Raw genomic sequence first — 18362 nt, 5'->3', positions numbered from 1 at the left:
ATCTTTTCCTATTTATAAAAATTAAAGTTTAAATCAGAATTAATTATAGCAATCAGCGTTTTCTGCGTTTTCTCTGCACGTGGCGCATGTCACGCGTACGCGTCGGTCACACGTACGCGTCGATGGTCTTCTTCGCGTGTCACGTGTACGCGTCAGGTACTCGCACACGTCGCTGTGCAAATCTCCAAATCACGTGCGCGCGTTAGGTACGCGCACGCGTCGCTCCTCGCTGGTCATCTCCTTTAATTCTTGTGTTCCTTCCATTTGTGCAAGCTTCCTCTCCATCCTCTAAGTCATTCCTGCCCTATATAGCCTTCTTCTCTTTTTCTGCACCATCAAATCCAATCGAATACTAACTAAAAGAAACAGAATTGTACACGACTCAAAGTAACATCTATAGTGGCTAAAAAATAATTAATTCCTAATTGAACTCAACAAATTGAATGCAAATTCAACAGGAAAAGATATAGGAAAGATGTTCAGGCATCACACTGCTCATTGTGTGTTTGTATTGCAATCCAGGAGCTAGAGCATTACCCTCCTCATTGAAACCAGGGACAAAACAAGGTAAGCTTCTTTCCTTCAAAACCTTAACATTTGTTTCAGTGTCATTGTTTATGGCTATATTACTTGTCTCTAATTCTATTTATCTTCCATAACAAAAAAAAAATGGTTATAAACTTAGATGTAATTTCTTCTTGTTTTTGAAATATCATTTGTTGATCTATTAGCATTTGCTTTGGATTTTGGCTTTATATGTAACCAGATGAGCCTTCTAAAGAACTGCCGAAGTTTTCTGTCAAACTTTTTCTTCATTCCAGTGGGCATGTTGCGGTGAAATTCCAATATGACCAGGTTTCACATGCTAACTTCATCAAGAGTATTGAATTCTATATTTCTATCAAAAAATTTGAATTTTCCATAATTAGGGGCTGTCTTTGACCTTGAACAAGTTCCTGCGTACTCATTCTCTATAGGCTATGTTTCATGGCAGGTAATAATTTCTGCTTTTCGGAGAATCCCTAGAGCTTCATGGAATGCAAAAGAAAGGTATCCCCCCCCCCCCCCTTTTCTCTCTCTCTCTCTCTTCCAGCAATAAGTGCGTGTGTTCATCCTAGCACGGTTTTCTGGATTGGCTGTTTTGAGGGCTTATTTATTTGAAAGTTATTGAGTCTGCAGGTTATGGATGTTCCCGCTGTCTTCCTTGTCAAAAGCAGAGAAGGCTCTAGGAGAAATATCTAATTATAAAGTTCAGGTAATAATTCTTCTATTTTCATTTTCTTTATAATTGGGAAACTGATGTTATTATTTTCTATCTGAATGAGAATTGAGCTTGGCTTATATAATTCCTTTGGGGGGAAGCTGGTCAAGTGTTTGGGATTCCATCCATATAGTAGCTGTTATAGCAAAGTAAATTTTTGTTTCGCAGTACATATTTTTCCATGTTGATGGTCCTTGTGCTTTGTCACTTTGCATTATTCCATCCATATTTGTGTTTTGCATCTATATCTCGAGACTAGTATAGCATCATGCAGTTCTGGTTATTTATGTTTGAGCTAGTTATGTTACAGAATTCTTGTATGTCTTGATAATATTCTGGTTATTTATGTTAGTTATGGAACATAATTCTTGTATGTCTTGACAACATGCTTATTTTGGGCATATAAAATTATTTTCTATTTACATTTTATAGGGTTATTGATATTCAAAAAAGTGGACTGTGGATTTCATTTATTTGAACTGTGATTGTTGTTTTGATTATGAGTATTTTACTAAAACTTCCACTTTGAAAATGGTTCAAAAATTTGCTCACCAATTTTTATTGGTAAGATTGTGGTAAGTTTTCTTTCTAAAATTAGGTTATTTGACTTGGAAATGGTAATATGTGCTCTCCATATTTAGTTTGCGCCTGAGGTGGTAAAATCTAATCAATATTGGTTTCTCTTTTTTATACTGCAGTTGGAGGTGGTAAAAGACAAAATGAAGTCTTCCAAATCAAAAGATGAGTCTGAATCTCTTAAATTTACTCAAAAGAATCTGATTAACAAGGTTTGCATGGAAGAAGCCCTGAACATAATCTTGACTTGTACAATTTGTTTGGAAGTTTTTCTTATTGGATAAGTTTAGGGGCCAGCACTTTTATTGAAATCTGGCCAGCACTTAACTATCAAAGGAAAAATGAATAATCCTACACCATTAGATCTCATCTCACACCATTGAAAATATTGATGATGGCTAATTGATGGCTAAACATCACAAATTCTGCTAGCTGGCCCTCTAGCACTCCTCTTTTCTTATTACCTAGAACTATGATAGGTCTATAATTTTTACTGCAACATTTTCTCAGGCCTTGGCCAATATTGGAGTAGTTTAAATCATTTTGACTGGTATATGATCAAAACTGAATCATGATATATTTGATTCCAGATATATACTAATTCTGCAGGCGCCAAGATTCCTGCTGTACTTGAATATCTCGGAACTGTCATTGAGGTATTGCTCTCCTCCGCTGCTTCAAAGCAATAAAATGTCAACAAAGAATTAGTGACTGCACCTGTATGTACTATAAGAAAGTCAAGTTAGGTTCTCAACTTCTCTAGTTTCTCGGCCATCTCCTTTGATTGGTGTGCTTCCATGATGCATGGTTTTTTGTCATCCAATAGTTTAAAATATGTTCAATGTTGGTTAAATTGGTCTTTTCTTATTGCTTTTATTGCAGTCGGTGCCCCTTAATGTGGGACCATAAGTTGAATGAATTAAATTGGCCGAACAGTGTAGTGAAAATGTCAGCATATGACATTTTAATACGTATGCCACAATTATTATTGGTGTCAACGTTGGCTGGTCTGAGTGGTGACCAAAACAAACACGAACTGTAAACTAGACTATATGTTAATTCTTATATTTCATCCATCTTCCTGTCGCCCCAAATCATTGTGTATGCTTAATTTGAAAGTTTGATTGCTTCAATTTTTTTTCTCTTGTTTCCATCTTTCTATTTCATATGGGCTAGTGGTGGTTATCACGTGTAATATGTTGTGATCACTGCAGGCAGGTTGCAAGTTTCTTATATTTGCGCACCATCAGCCAATGATAGATGCGATACATGAGTGCCTTCTTGTAAGACCATTTCGGTTTTACTCATTTTTTTTATATTGAAAATTATAGACACTTAAAAAACTGTTGAAATCTTCCAGAAGAAAAAAGTGGGTTGCATCCGGATTGATGGAGGTACACCCGGTGCATGAAGGCAACAATTGGTTAGGATTTTAAGAAAAGGGTTATATCAAAGCGGCTGTGGTATGGTGGTATTTTTCGTTGTGTATTTCTTCCATGGGTTTCCGTTATAAGCATCTTTTCTGTTGTATGGGTTAGTTTTTGTGCTTGAGATAATGATTTCATGTGACACGTTATCATGCAGCTATCCATTAAAGCTGGGGGAGTTGGATTAACTTTAACTGCTGCAAGCTTTGCAGAACAATCCTGGACTCCAGGTGATCTGATTCAGGTCAAAGATCGTGCTCATAGAATTGGCCTGGTATTCTCACACTCATTAAGTAGAAAGGAGAGAGTTGTTACTAGTTGCATGACAACATTAAGAAAACAGATAATCTCAAATGAAAAGAACTCTCACATCTAAATTTTTGAGTAGCAAAGACAACATGTGCTCTTCTGTTTTTTTGACTAGTTAGTTCTTGTTTGCAGGTCTCATCAGTAAATATATACTAATTGTTGGCAAATGATACGGTTCACGACATCATATGGTAGGTTCTGTTATTTCTGCAGTCTTTCGCTGTTTGGTATAGCATTGACTTAACATTTATTATGCATTGATGTATAAATTTTTACATCATAGAGATGTGGTGCAATTCAAACTGGATAATTTGGGGCAGGTACATTTCTACATCTTGAACTATCATATGTAATGCAAAATGTACATAATGCTTAGCTTCAAGGTTTCCATTCTGGTTTATATTCATATTTTGTCAAGATTTATACTCAAGTAGTATTTGAGAGTTACTTTTTGATGTTTTTGAGAAACCAATCTGAATTTTAGTTATTGAAAAATCAGATGTTAGATGGCCATGAGAACACCTTAGTTGTGCCAAATAATCAGCCATTGAGTAGCCCTGCAAAGCATACTACTATTGAGCATAGCCCTTCAAGGTAGAGAACTCTTAACCAGTTTGTCAGAAGATGTGATAACGTGGATAGGTCAGAAGTCGGAACATCAGCCTGAACTGAAACGGCCCTGTCAGTCATGACTTGCAAGATATGCAAAATGGATTTCCAATTTCTCAGATAAGTGGCCAGGGGCAAGTGAATCGGAACTTAAATGTTTATGTCTACATGCAGAACCAGATGTGCTTACATGGGGAATTCACCTTTGATGACTCAAATGCCTTTTGAAGCTGAAATCCATTATACAACAAATAATAGATTTTGAATAGAACTGACTACACTAAACTATGTTGCTTGTGCTGGAGATAATGGTTTGGTTATGTGAAATATGTATTGGAAGAAAATGTTGATAAAGTCACCCATCAGATTTTAGGTTTCCACTTCTTGTTCTTAACTTTTTGCTTCCCTGTCTTTTGTTTTAGTTTGGGGCTCTGTACAGAGTAGTATATTATCATATATGAATGAGACTTGTAAATTTCTTTACTCCATACGCATGTATCATTATATTTTGTAGCAATGATCATCTTTGAAAGAATAGACTCATAGAACCCCTCTATAGCACTTCGTTTAAAACTGACCACTACATTAGCTTATTTTGTTTAGGAACATGACCTATTTTGATAATGTTAAAAAAATCATGTCAGGAATGACATTAAAAAAATTAAAAATAACATCATTATTTTCCTTCAATCATTTAGAAACTTGATTTGAATTTTTATAACCCGGACGGAAGATTATTTTTGCTTTATCATCATTCTTATTATTTTCTTGTTTTCTTAATCAAATCAATAATGTATTCAATCGATAATATTATAAATATGACTCAAATCAAATTTTTAAACTAAATTTTTCAAACAAACGCGTGGCGCATATGATGACCAAACTTGGAGATCTCCATGGTGTAGGCACTCTTCTTATGGACAGTCACTTGTAAGAAATCTCGCTCCATGGGAGGAGCCCCACCCTCAAGTTGCAATGCTGCAAAGTCCACTGACAGTGTGAAAACTGAGAAGCATAGCGCCGATGAATTAGATTCGAAATCATATAGACTTCCAAAGAGTATTGCACACAGCTTGCCGTTGCCAAGGTCAACAAAATTTAACCTGGAATCTTCTCCCACACTGGGTTGAATACCCTCAAAACACTCATCAAGGTATTGATATAATGCAACACGGCTATTCCGGTGGTTAACGAGAATGGCAAGGACCTTGTTCAAAGGTGTCTTAGGAGGAGGTTCCACCACATATTCATTTGTGAGGCAAACGGTGTAGTTGCTGCTGCCAAGACCCGGAAGGGACACAGAAATGTACGGGTGATAAATAAAACTACTGTAGTTACCACCCGCAAAGGTGTCTATGAAGTTCGAAAGATTGTTCTCAGCGGCCGGTTCAGTCGTCCAATTCTCTTTTATGGGGTCGAAGCGGGCCAAACAGGTGTCTCTGTTTCTCCTCGATGAAAGAAAGATGTTGTTGTCGAGGAGGAACATGTTAAATCGGAAAGGTGGGTCGCTGACGGTCGGAGGAGCCATTAAGGGTTTCCAAGTTCTAGATCCAGAACAAAGAACGTAACAGTCAGGTGAACCTTTGACCGGTGATTCCATATAGAAGTAATAAACATCGCCTGAGCCTGGCGTGTTTGCCATGAATGCTTTGTCAAAAGGGAGCGGTGCATCATCCAGTGATTCCGCACGCTCAAAACTGCCCTCCCCAAATTTGAATTCGTAGATAGGCCAGGAGACCCTCGCACTCCCGATTCTACCCGGCTCCCCGGACACCATATAGATCTTGGAGTCGAACTCGAAAGGACACATATCAAACTTTGGAAGTTTCAAATCGAAATCGAACTCTGGTGGTGGCAAACAAGTCCAATCTTTGACATCAACTTCTTGTTTCTTTAAATTGCTTAGTTTGATCACGAACAACTTTTCATACGACACAAGGCAAAGGCACGCTTCCTTCGCCATTTCAACCTGCTCCGTTTGTCCTTTTTTTTGACTCAGCAACATCCAATTCCGCCATCACTCTCTCCGATCGAACGAGATCGATGGTGCTGCGGCAGCAAAAAGCTAGGAAAGCACTGGAAAGTTAAAGGTTGTGAGGTCCCTCAGTTAAAGGTTGTGCTAGCAAAAATGCCTGCACATGAGGATAGGGGCTTCTTGCTCCATGCAAAAAGGAATTAAAAAAAAAAAGGATAAAATATATTTGTTGCGAAAGTCACTCAAATACGTTTAAAACGAATATTTTTAAATAATTAAAATTTAATATATATAATTGATGAAACTATGTTATTTTTATTAAAATTAGATTAAATAAATTGATTTGGCTAAAAAATCGATAAATTATACTTTGAACTGGTCTAAATTAAATTTTTTTTATAAAAAATAACTACAATATTCTTATTATAAAAGAAGACTAAAATACTCCTCTTATTATTATTATTATTATTATTATTATTATTATTATATATAAAATTTGAAAACTCTTAATTTTTAATCCCTTTTTTTATGTCATTATAGAGTTAAGATTTAGGATTTTTAAAATTAATATATATAATATATAATAGTAATATTTTAGTCATTTTTTATAATAGAATAATTGTAGTCATTTTTTATAAAAAGAATATTAATTTAAATCAGAGTTTGATTTATCGATTTTTCGGCCAAATTAATTTGTCTGATTTAATTTTGACAAAAATAATACAGTTTAATTGATTATATGTATTAAATTTTAATTAATAAAAAACATCTTTTAAAAAAAGACGTTTTAAGTAACTTTATCTGGGTGGTTCTCTTTGTTGTCGCCGAAATTTGGCAAAAATTTTAAAAATATTTTTAAATTTTATTTGTTTTAATTTTATTTTAATAATTTTGTTTAAATTTTTTTTATAATAAATATATTCTCAGACAGGTAAATTTTTAAAAAATTTCAGATTAATCCATGCACAACAATTATATTTAATTTACTTACATTAAAAGTTGTTCTAATGTAATTATTAATAAATAGATTCTAAATTTTTTAAAACTTAATTATTAAAAGTATATGTGAAAATATAAGAAAATAATAATGAATAAATTTTAAAAAAATTAAAAATTAAAATTTAGATTTTTAATTAATTCTTTAATTACAAATTTTAAATTTTAGAAAATTAGAATTAATAATTATACACATTCGCACTACATACTATTATTTCCAATTTTACTATAATCTCCTAATTTCTTGTTCATGCTCAAAATTTGTCGTCAATCTCCGGTCCACTCCCAAAACTCGTCGTCGGTATCGGAGACGGCCATTCCGATGCATCAAACACTGCCGTTTTTCCTAACGCCGTTCAGCCGTTGCCCGTGCACGCCGCCGCAATCTCATCCCGCGCCGTTGTACCCACCATAGCCTGTCGACGCCGATGCATCCCACGCTAATATCGCTGCAACCTGACCGCGCGCAATATTTTTTTATTTAATTTTATAAAAAGACTTAAATATCCTTTTCTTTATGTTGGACAAAATCTATCTCTTTAAATTAATCAAATTTTAAAATTGAGCTAACTTATATTTATAAACTTAAATAATTTAAAAATAAAGCAACATCTGATTGATTATTCATGTACAGTCAATCATGCTTATACTCCTCCATAAACCCTTATTTCTGATGTTCATTCATACAAAAAAAAAAAGAACACATCTAAAAAACAAAAAAAAATTCAAAAGAATTGTTCTGGTTTTCTTCATCTTCCTCGGTTTTCTTACGTCTCTCTCAAAGAACGTCTCTCTCTCAATTCTCAGACTGAAACTCTCTCTTCTCTCTCACACTAGCCCACTACAGTCTCTTTCAGTCACACTCGAATCTCGTCTCAGTCACACTCGCTGGCGTCTCCACGTGTCGCGGCCTTTCCTGGGATCCTCGTTGTCGGCGACAGAAGCAACTCATCGGGTCGTCGTCGCTCGTCGTCTTCTGGTTTTGGGACCTCGCCGTCGCCGTAGACCGTAGTCCGTTGGTGGTCCCTGCATCGTCACTTCTCCTGTTCTGTCTTTTTTAGATTTTTCTTCTCCTTGTATTTTGAGATGATGTTGAATTACTAACCAATTAATTCACATTGTTTCTTATCTAAATGTTGTTGTAAATCATTGTCGGTAAAATCATTATAATAATTCTCTTAAAATTGTTCATTTTATAATAATTGATTCAAAGAAGTTGTACCAACTTGATCTTGAAGAAGAAACAAATTATCTTTTGACAAAGAGGAAGAAGAAGAAAAAGAAGCCCTTTCCCAGTGGAGCTTCCACGGCACCTGCCAAATTTTTTTATACTTTCATAGAATTCAATTGCAATACCGTATCTAATGCGTTTGTTTGTTGTGTTTCAGGTATTTCTAGGAATTCTTTGCACAAGAGGTGCACCACTGGTGGAAAGAAGAGGGTTTGAGGTTTGGAGAAAGAGGAGAAAGTATGCTTTCACACTATTTTTCAATTCTCTGTTTTTCTTAATTGTTTTTTCGAAGTGCCTTAGTTTCAAAACCAAAATTCCTCCCAAACTTCAACCCTCGTCTGAATTTCAACCCAAATTCTCTGTCCATATTCAATACTAAGATGATGGCACAGAACTTTGTAGTTGATTTGAATAAGCCCCTTGTTGATCGATGATTCTAATATTTACTTGGATCACTGATTTCAGGTTATTGCTTTTGGTTCATATTTACAGCTGTAGTAATTTTTGGTGACTGATTTTGAAAATTTTTCCCAAATTAACGTTATTACTTGAGATTTTATGTGTGTGGACATGCAGATGGCCTTCTATTTTCGTTGTGGTAAATGATACTAACGGCTATAACAAACAAATTAATAAAATTGTGTTACTGCACATATATAAGAAATCATTAAAAATTTTCAAGTGCATATGCTCTATTTTCATGTGTCAGAGGTGGGTGGATGGTGTATCTAAATCTATGCCATTTAAGCAAATTGCTTTGATACTTCCCTAGACTGGCATCTTCAATTGCATTTGGCGTTTACTTTTCTAGCCATGTAACTTATTCTCAGTTGCTACTGTCTGGTTGTTGGTTGAATAGTGCAAGTTTCATTCTCTCCTCTTGATCATCCTTTATTTCTTTTGCCTTTCTTTTTGTATGGTTCGAATTTTGGATTCTTTGAGAGTAGTTGTTAAGATTTGATTCGTGGTTGCTGAATCGTACTAGCGTGTGAACATTTTAGAATTTATGGCCATCTGAACTAGGATTACATAAAAATAAACATATATAGAACTTTCTTTTATCTAGGATGTCACATAAAATAGGGTAAAGATTTAGGAAAAAAAAAGGAGTGAATCATCTCTAAACAATTTTGCAAACTTCAGCAGAATTAAATGACATTTTCTCATTTGACATGATGGAAATAAGATTGCAGGATGATTAGCATTTAGCATTACTGAGTGGGTTTGTTTTGCAAATGTGGTTTCCCATGCTTATTTCTTGTTGGATTTTCCATCATTGTTGGAATTGAAGCTGCCAAGGGGTTCAAATGGCTTCTAAACAAGCTGAATATGTGTTCAGGAAGTGGTAATAACTCTGAGAACTATAGAGTAGATAGCCTGCAATGCCAGAAAGGGCATGGTTGTTTAAATGTATGCCATTTGGAACTCTCATTGCTAATGTATGAGCTGCTTGTGTGATGGCTGCCTTTCCACCGTAAAGGAAGCAGTAAATTTCAATTTTGCTACTCTGTCTCTCAGTGCTCCAATATTTGCTGCATTTGTTAATCTCTAACCTAATAATAATAATAGATTACAATTAAATTAGATACCAATGAGAAATTGTTACAATTGTGTCTAGATACATTAGATACCAATGAAAAACATTATGCAGATATTACTGAAGATCAATTTGATTTTCACTCATATTGCTTGAGGAAAATGACTTTGCGTACTTATGTGAAAATGCTTAAATTTCAAGACTGGTTGCACTCACGTGTTTATTTTGAGAAAGCAGCAGCTGGAGCTATCAGGTGAATGTCATGTTTTCTTTTGTTGGTTTATTACAATTGTTGTTATATTTATTAATGTTGTTCATGCTTTGGCTAACTGGGTTAGCATATGTGGGAAGCCCTACACTACACTTCCTATTCTTTACTAGCGATATCAAAACTATAATCAAATTGAGAAACCATATATATCTCAATAATCTCAATGATCTTCTTTAAGTAACCCTTCAGAAACTACTTATACTGCCATATCTATTACCCATAATTCGAACAGCGATAATAGTCATACTACAAAATTAGGGTAATTATAAATTGTTGGTTTAATTTATTTGGTTCGGTGTGCAGGAAAAATAAATCAAACATCTTGACCTAAGGAACAAACAATTAAGTCCACACACTGTGGTCCATCATAACTAAGCCAAACCCTATCACAAGTCCATGAACCAAATATGTGAAAATAAAGAAATGAGCTCAAAATCCTTCAAGCCTCATACGGTCACCTACTCCCACTTTCAGATACTTGAACCCCAAATTTATTTCAATTAATTTCCTTGAAGCTTCCACCGAAAGCCAAAAGTCCTCTCTTCCCTCTCCTCTCTCTTTTCACTTTGATCACGTCATTCAGCAAGAAAGAAAGAAAAAAAAGAAACTAGGAGAAAATATGGTGAGGTTTATAAGAAAAAGCCAACGAAAGGTAAAAGGCAGTGAGTTAAACCAGGAGAAAAAATCATAAGATATTTCAGAGTTTCTTTGTACATCTTTCTATTTTGTTTCATGATTCTGTGGGATTCCTTTGTAAGTTGGGTTAGCACTTGGCTGTTGAAAGTTAGGTTGAGTCTTAGTCAAATTCAGATTGGGTTAGAATCTGGATTTGTCCCAGATAGGATTGGGTAGATCCTAGGAAAAACATTGATGTATGTAATGTGTTAAAAAGGCTAGTGAAATTCCATCATAATTGTGATGGAGACTGGATTTAGGCTACATTGCACCAAGTAGTTGAACCAGGATACATCTGGGTGTTACTTCTTCTCTATTTCGCTTCTGTTTCTGTTACTCAGGAGACAAAATGAAAATGTCTCTCAACTCGATATCAGACAAAAGTAAAAACATCTCCTAATTTTCCTTGAAAAAGTAAAAAGTAATATTCAGCAGAAAATAAGGCTAAGATTCAACACCCTATTCTCTCAGCCACTGATAACCATCAATTGGTATTAGAGCTTGGTCTCAAAGAGACCAAGCTTTGTAGTTTGGAGGAAAGATCCTGATGGCAAACAACAACGATTCCAATGTGGTGACCTACACTCAACAACAGACCTCCGTTTTTCAATGGAAAGAACTACAGCTATTGGAAGGAGAGAATGAAGATATTTGTTTAGTTAGTATATTACAACATTTAGAAGATAATCTTGAATGGTCCCCAAGTCCCAACCAAAAAAGGAGCAGATAGTGTAGTCATTTCTAAGACTGAGACCGAATGAAATTATAAAGATAAAAAGAAGATAGAGCTCAACGCCAAACATGTCAACATGCTCAACTTGTTATCAGCTTCGAGGAATATGAAAGGTATCAACCCTGCCCTTCCGGGCGTTGGGGTCTATCTACTCTACAGTTCTCAGAGTTATTACCACTTCCTGAACACATATTCAGCTTGTTTAGAAACCACTTGAACCCCTTGGCAGCTTCAATTCCAACAATGATGGAAAATCCAACAAGAAATAAGCATGGGAAACCACATTTGCAAAACAAACCCACTCAGTAATGCTAAATGCTAATCATCCTGCAATCTTATTTCCATCATGTCAAATGAGAGAATGTCATTTAATTCTGCTGAAGTTTGCAAAATTGTTTAGAGATGATTCACTCCTTTTTTTTTCCTAAATCTTTACCCTATTTTATGTGACATCCTAGATAAAAGAAAGTTCTATATATGTTTATTTTTATGTAATCCTAGTTCAGATGGCCATAAATTCTAAAATGTTCACACGCTAGTACGATTCAGCAACCACGAACCAAATCTTAACAACTGCTTTCAAAGAATCCAAAATTCCAACCATACAAAAAGAAAGGCAAAAGAAATAAAAGATGATCAAGGGGAGAGAATGAAACATGCACTATTCAATTAACAACCAGACAGTAGCAACTGAGAATAAGTTACATGGCTAGAAAAGTAAATGCCAAATGCAACTGAAGATGCCAGTCTAGGGTAGCATCAAAGCAATTTGCTTAAATGGCATAGATTTAGATACACCATTCACCCACCTCCGGCACATGGAAATAGAGCATATGCACTTGGAAATTTTCAATGATTTCTTACATACGTGCTGTGACACAATTTTATTAATTTGTTTGTTATAGCTTTTAGTCTCATTGACCACAAGAGAAATAGAAGGCCATTTGCATATCCACACACATAAGATCTCAAGCAATAACGTCAATTTCGGAAAAAAAAAATTCAAAATCAGTCTCCAAAAATTACTACAGCTGTAAATATGATCTAAAAGCAATAACGTGAAATCAGTGATCCAAGTAAATATTAGAATCATCGATCAACAAGGGGCTTATTCAAATCAACTACAAATTTCTGTGCCATCATCTTGGTATTGAATATGGACAGAGGATTTGGGTTGAAATTCAGACGAGGGTTAAAATTTGGGAGGATTTGGTTTTGAAACTAAGAGAAACTAAGGCACTTCGGAAAAAAATTAAGAAAAACAGAGTGAAAGCATACTTTCTCTTCTTCCTCCAAACCGAAAACCTTCTTCTTTCCACCAGTGGTGCGCCTCTTGTGCAAATAATTCCTAGAAATACCTGAAACACAACAAACAAACGTATTAGATACGGTATTGCAATTGAATTCTGTGAAAGAATAAAAAAATTTGGTAGGTGCCGTTGAAGTTCCACTGGCAAAGGGCTTCTTCTTCTTCTTCCTCTTTCCCAAAAGATAATTTGTTTCTGAAGGTTGTAAAATACTTAGAGAAGGGGGGTTGAATCTATGACTTTTTTTTAAGTTACTGTAATAACCCTTTTAAAACAAACGTGCAATCTGAATCTATTTGAACTCAGCAGCGGAAAATTTATGAGACAATTTCATTTTGTCTCATGAATATCAGAAAACAGAACAGATCAGTGAAGAGAGAAGCTGACACCATCATGTATCCTGGTTTGGTTGCCTTGTGCAATGCAACCTACGTCCAGTCTCCACCACAACAATGGTGGAATTTTCACTATAGCTAAAGTATTACATACACCAATTTCACAGGATTGACACAATCCTTTCACACTCAAGTTCTAACCTAACTTGACTTAGTTATGCTAATACCTAACTCTTCCTCTTAGTGCTAACCTAACTAAGAAATGGGTACCTCACATGTACAGGATACAAGACACAGACTTAACCTAAAGAAATATAAAATAACTCTAGGCTTTTTACTCATGTGTATCTTTCTGTCTTTTTCTCTCTTAGGCTCTTTCAATGACTCTCTCATTCAGCCTTTTACCTCAAGAAATTACAGAAAGGTAAACAATGAAAAGTAAATTACAATCTGCAAAACATGAAGGAGATTGACTCTACAACAGCCTCTTTACTATGTGATAAACCAGATTTGCTAGCCTCTGATTCAGTTCTTCATTTTGGTGGAATGCTCCATTGACTAGGAAACACTGTCCAAGTAGATGAACTTCTTCAGAGAGCTCTTCTCAGAACATACACCTCAAGAACGCCAGTTATTTCTCCTTGGCTTCAGAATAGTGAGAAATCTTCTTTTGTATCTCCTTGCATGTTTCTGAGTTGCACTCTCTTAGGTCAACTCTCGAGCTTTGTGCTTCACCAACTCACCATCTCACTTTTTCCCATTAATCCTCAAAATAGGAACATTGGTTCTGACCTTCTCTTGTTGACAGAAAGCCACAGGACAACAAAAACAGATATCTTCAATGGTAAACCCAGATTTTGGCCTTTGAAAAACAACTTGGTCCACAAGATACACTTATGACCGTAGATACACAGCAGTGAAGAGCAGAGATCATCTTTCCCATGTAACCCAGAATGGATAGGCAGAACGTTGAAGATGAAGAGAAGAAGATATGATGCATGTATAAGGAAATGAAATCACCTTTTAGCTTCTGATTTCTTGATACAGTTTGATGTGGGTGATTAGACTTCAACCTTTTGCTTAACCTTCTCTTTCTTGCTTCTTTGGTGAATAACTTAGGGACTAAGCTTTCTCTTACTTCTCTGATTTCTGACCAAGAGGAAAAAAGGTATACGTTGCTTTTGGTGAAATCACATGGGAAGAAATTGCTTGCTATCGGGCTTGGATCGGATATCATTCATGTAGCCCGTTTGTTTCTTTGCTTGATTTCTTTGGGGCTTCCTTTGGATTGTAGCCCACCAGCTTTGTTTATATTTTTCATCCACTTGGGCTGTTGCAATAATGAGTTTTGGCTTACAACATTTAATCATAAATAATCAACACTAATTATTTAATTTGCCCAATAAAATAATGTTTGTCATCATTAATTAATTTAGTTTCACTAGTGTAAACTTCATCAAATTTCTCCTCAAGTGTGGGAAAATATCCAATACCAGATTTGTTGGATATGGATTTAGTATTTGATGAAGAAGCCACAAATTTCATAGAGGAATTATTAAAAACTGCACTTTCCTTGGTTACATAGCCTAAACCAGATTTTTCAAACAACAGTCTTTGACTTGCAAGTAATTTGTCCAAGTTACTAGAACTTTGAGCAAATTTTGCTAAGTCACCATTCAACATTTTAATCATTTTATTAAGTCTTTCATTTTCAGCAACAAGCTCTTGAGAAGGATCCACAATGTGCTTTCCTTTTAGTTTTTCAAGTTCAGATTTTAGAAATCTGTTTTCTTCAATAATATCCAAAGCACATTCAGTTTTCTTCACCTTTTCTCTTAAAAAATCATTTTCAACTTTTAACACATCTTTTTCAGATCTGCATTTATTGTACTTATCCAACAGTTTTGAGGTGTTTAGTGTAAGATCATCAATTATAGCATGTAAATCATCTATAGACAAGTCATAGTAATTTACCTCATCAAGATTATTATTACCAGCCATGAAGCAGATTTTATCTTCACCTTCAGAATCTTCTTCCTCATTGGAGTCATTCTCAAGATCCTCCCAAGATGCCATGAGCACTCTCTTCTTTTCTTTCTTTCCTTTGTCCTCCTTCTTGAGTTTCGGATAGTTTAACTTGAAATGTCCAGCCTCCTTGCAATGATGACAAGTCACCTTGCTCAAGTCCATCTTGTGTTCCTTTGAGCTTGAACCCTTGTATTTACCCTTGTTCTTCATCGTCCTTCTAAATCTCCTAACAAAAAACATAAGCTCATCATCTGAAATACCATCACTAGACTCGCTCTCTTTTGATTTTATTTTTGACTTGAGGGCTATTCTCTTTTTCTTTGAGTCCGGGTTTGTGTGTGTGGTTTCATAGGCAAGGAATTTTTCTCTCAGCTCATCATATGTTATAGGGCTTAGGTTATTGCTCTCGGCTAGGAAAGTGGCAGTGGTTTTCCATTCTTTTGTGAGGCTTCTAAGGAGTTTTCTCGCTAGGATTTGTTCTGAGTAGTTTGTACCTATAGCATCAAGGTTGTTGATTATAATTGAGAATTTCTCAAACACTTCATCAATACTTTCTCCATCCTTCATATTGAACATCTCGTACTCTTTTCGCAGCATATCATTCCTCGTTTCTTTGACCTGTTTAGTGCCTTCGTGTGTAGCCTGGAGTTTTTTCCAGATTTCTTTAGCTGTCTTGCATCTAGACACTTTTCGATACTCTTCAAAGCTGATAGCACAATGAAGAAGGTTGATGGATTTAGCGTTCAGCTCCATTTTCTTCTTGTCATCCTCATTCCATTCAGCTTCTTCTTTTGGAGTCACCACTCCATGAGCACTTGTTTTTGTTGGAATCTTGGGACCGCTCACAACAATCTTCCATATGTTGTAGTCAATAGATTGGATGAAGATCCTCATCCTCTCTTTCCAGTAGGCAAAGTTCTTCCCGTTGAAGAAGGGAGGCCTATTGTTTGACTGGCCTTCAGTTAGAGTGTAGGCAACTGTGGTTGTGCCCAAGTTGTTCGCTATTGGACCTTTGCTCCAAGCAGTGAAGCTTGATTCTGAGACCAAGGCTCCTGATACCAATTGAAGGTTGTAGAAGGCTTAGAGAATGGGGTTGAATCTATGACCTTGTTTTAAGTTACTGTAATAACCCTTTTAAAACAAACTTGCAATCTGAATCTGTTTGAACTCAGCAGCGAAAAATTTATGAGACAATTTCATTTTGTCTCATGAATATCAAAAAACAGAACAGAGCAGGGAAGAGAGAAGCTGACACCATCATGTATCCTGGTTCGGTTGCCTTGTGCAATGCAACCTACGTCTAGTCTCCACTACAACAGTGGTAAAATTTCCACTATAGTTAAAGTATTACATACACCAATTCTACAGGATTGACACAACCCTTTCACACTCAAGTTCTAACCTAACTTGACTTGATTATGCTAATACCTAACTCTTCCTCTTAGTGCTAACCCAACTAAGAAAGGGGTACCTCACAGGTACAGGATACAAGACACAGACTTAACCTAAAGAAATCTGAAATAACTCTAGCCTTTTCACTCATGTGTATCTCTCTGCCTTTTTCTCTCTTAGGCTCTTTCAACGACTCTCTCATTCAACCTTTTACCTCAAGAAATTACAGAAAGATAAACATTGAAAAGTAAATTACAATCTGCAAAACGTGAAGGAGATTGATTCTACAACAGCCTCTTTGCTATGTGATAAACCAGATTTGCTAGCCTCTGATTCAGTTCTTAATTCTGGCGGAATGCTCCTTTGACTAGGAAGTACTATCCAAGTAGATGAACTTCTTCAGAGAGCTCTTCTCAAAACATACACCTCAAGAACACTGGTTATTTCTCCTTAGCTTCAGAATAGTGAGAAATCTTCTTTTGTATCTCCTTGCATGTTGCTGAGTTGCACTCTCCTCAACTCTCGAGCTTTGTGCTTTACCAATTCACCATCTCACTTTTTTCCATTAATCCTCAAAATAGGAACATTGGTTCTGACCTTCTCTTGTTGATCGAAAAACACAGGGCAACAGAAACAGATATCTTCAATGGTAAACCCAGATCTTGGCCATTGAAAAACTTGGTCTCCAAGACACACTTATGACCGTAGATGCACAGCAGTGAAGAGTAGAGACCATCTTTCCCATTTAACCCAGAATGGATAGGCAGAACATTGAAGATGAAGAGAAGAAGATATGATGCATGTATAAGGAAATGAAATCGCCTTTTAGCTTCTGACTTCTTGATACAGTTTGATGTGGGTGATTAGACTTCAACCTTTTGCTTAACCTTCTCTTTCTTGGTTATTTGGTGAACAACTTAGGGACTAAGCTTTCTCTTACTTCTCTGATTTTTGACTAAGAGGAAAAAAGTATACGTTGCTTTTGGTGAAAGCACATGAGAGAAAATTGCTTGCTATCGGGCTTGGATCGGATATCATTCATGTAGCCCGTTTATTTCTTTGCTTGATTTCTTTTGGGATTCCTTTGGATTGTAGCCCACCAGCCTTGTTTATATTTTTCATCCACTTGGGCTGTTGCAATAATGAGTTTTGGCCTACAACATTTAATCATAAATAATCAACACTAATTATTTAATTTGCCCAATAAAATAATATTTGTCATCATTAATTAATTTAGTTAATTTCTTAATTCAACAGTTTCTTCTTCAAGATCAAGTTGGTACAACTTCTTTGAATCAAATATTATAAAATGAACAATTTTAAGAGAATTATTACAATGATTTACAGCAACATTTATATCAGAAACAAAGTAAATTAATTGGTTAGCAATTCAACATCATCTCAAAATACAAGGAGAAGAAAAATCTGGAAAAGACAGAACATGAGAACCTACGATGCAGGAACTCACCAATGGACTACGGTCTACGACGACTCAGCAACGGCGAGGTCCCAAAACCAGAAGACGACGAGCGATGACGATCCTAGGGAAGGCCGCGACACGTGGAGACGCCGGCGAGTGTGACTGAGACGAGATTCGAGTGAGACTAAAAGAGACTATAGTAGGCTACTGTGAGAGAGAAGAGAGAGTTTTAGTCTGAGAATTGAGAGAGAGAGACGTTCTTTGAGAGAGATGTAAGAAA

General features: G+C 35.8%; 1 protein-coding gene and 1 pseudogene across 7 annotated transcripts; one reads left to right on the top strand and one right to left on the bottom strand.

Annotated features, from left to right (window-relative positions):
- Positions 1-448: 448 nt before the first annotated feature.
- On the top strand, positions 449-4670 carry LOC148578564 (uncharacterized). 7 transcript variants are annotated; one of them, XM_088501850.1, is made up of 12 exons: positions 449-567; positions 767-855; positions 995-1050; positions 1180-1255; positions 1960-2049; positions 2428-2493; positions 3052-3120; positions 3198-3300; positions 3422-3538; positions 3706-3764; positions 3857-3893; positions 4073-4670. In XM_088501850.1, the coding sequence occupies exons 4-8, from the start codon at positions 1187-1189 to the stop codon at positions 3246-3248; spliced, it is 345 nt and encodes a 114-aa protein (XP_088357976.1). In that variant the 5' UTR covers positions 449-567; positions 767-855; positions 995-1050; positions 1180-1186; the 3' UTR covers positions 3249-3300; positions 3422-3538; positions 3706-3764; positions 3857-3893; positions 4073-4670. The 7 variants fall into 7 exon arrangements, with proteins under 7 accessions (XP_088357976.1, XP_088357978.1, XP_088357979.1 ...); XM_088501852.1 differs by lacking the exon at positions 449-567 and having other exon boundaries at positions 581-855; positions 3198-3308; XM_088501853.1 differs by lacking the exon at positions 449-567 and having other exon boundaries at positions 581-855; positions 1165-1255.
- Positions 4671-5032: 362 nt separating this feature from the next.
- LOC148578563 (uncharacterized) lies at positions 5033-15837 on the bottom strand (annotated as a pseudogene).
- Between the last annotated feature and the right edge of the window lie 2525 nt (positions 15838-18362).

The sequence above is a fragment of the Arachis ipaensis genome, chromosome B1 (genome assembly GCF_059453495.1).
Source record: "Arachis ipaensis isolate K30076 ecotype BB chromosome B1, ASM5945349v1, whole genome shotgun sequence".
NCBI classification, from domain to species: domain Eukaryota; kingdom Viridiplantae; phylum Streptophyta; class Magnoliopsida; order Fabales; family Fabaceae; genus Arachis; species Arachis ipaensis.
This window is presented reverse-complemented; position numbering and strand designations above follow the sequence as displayed.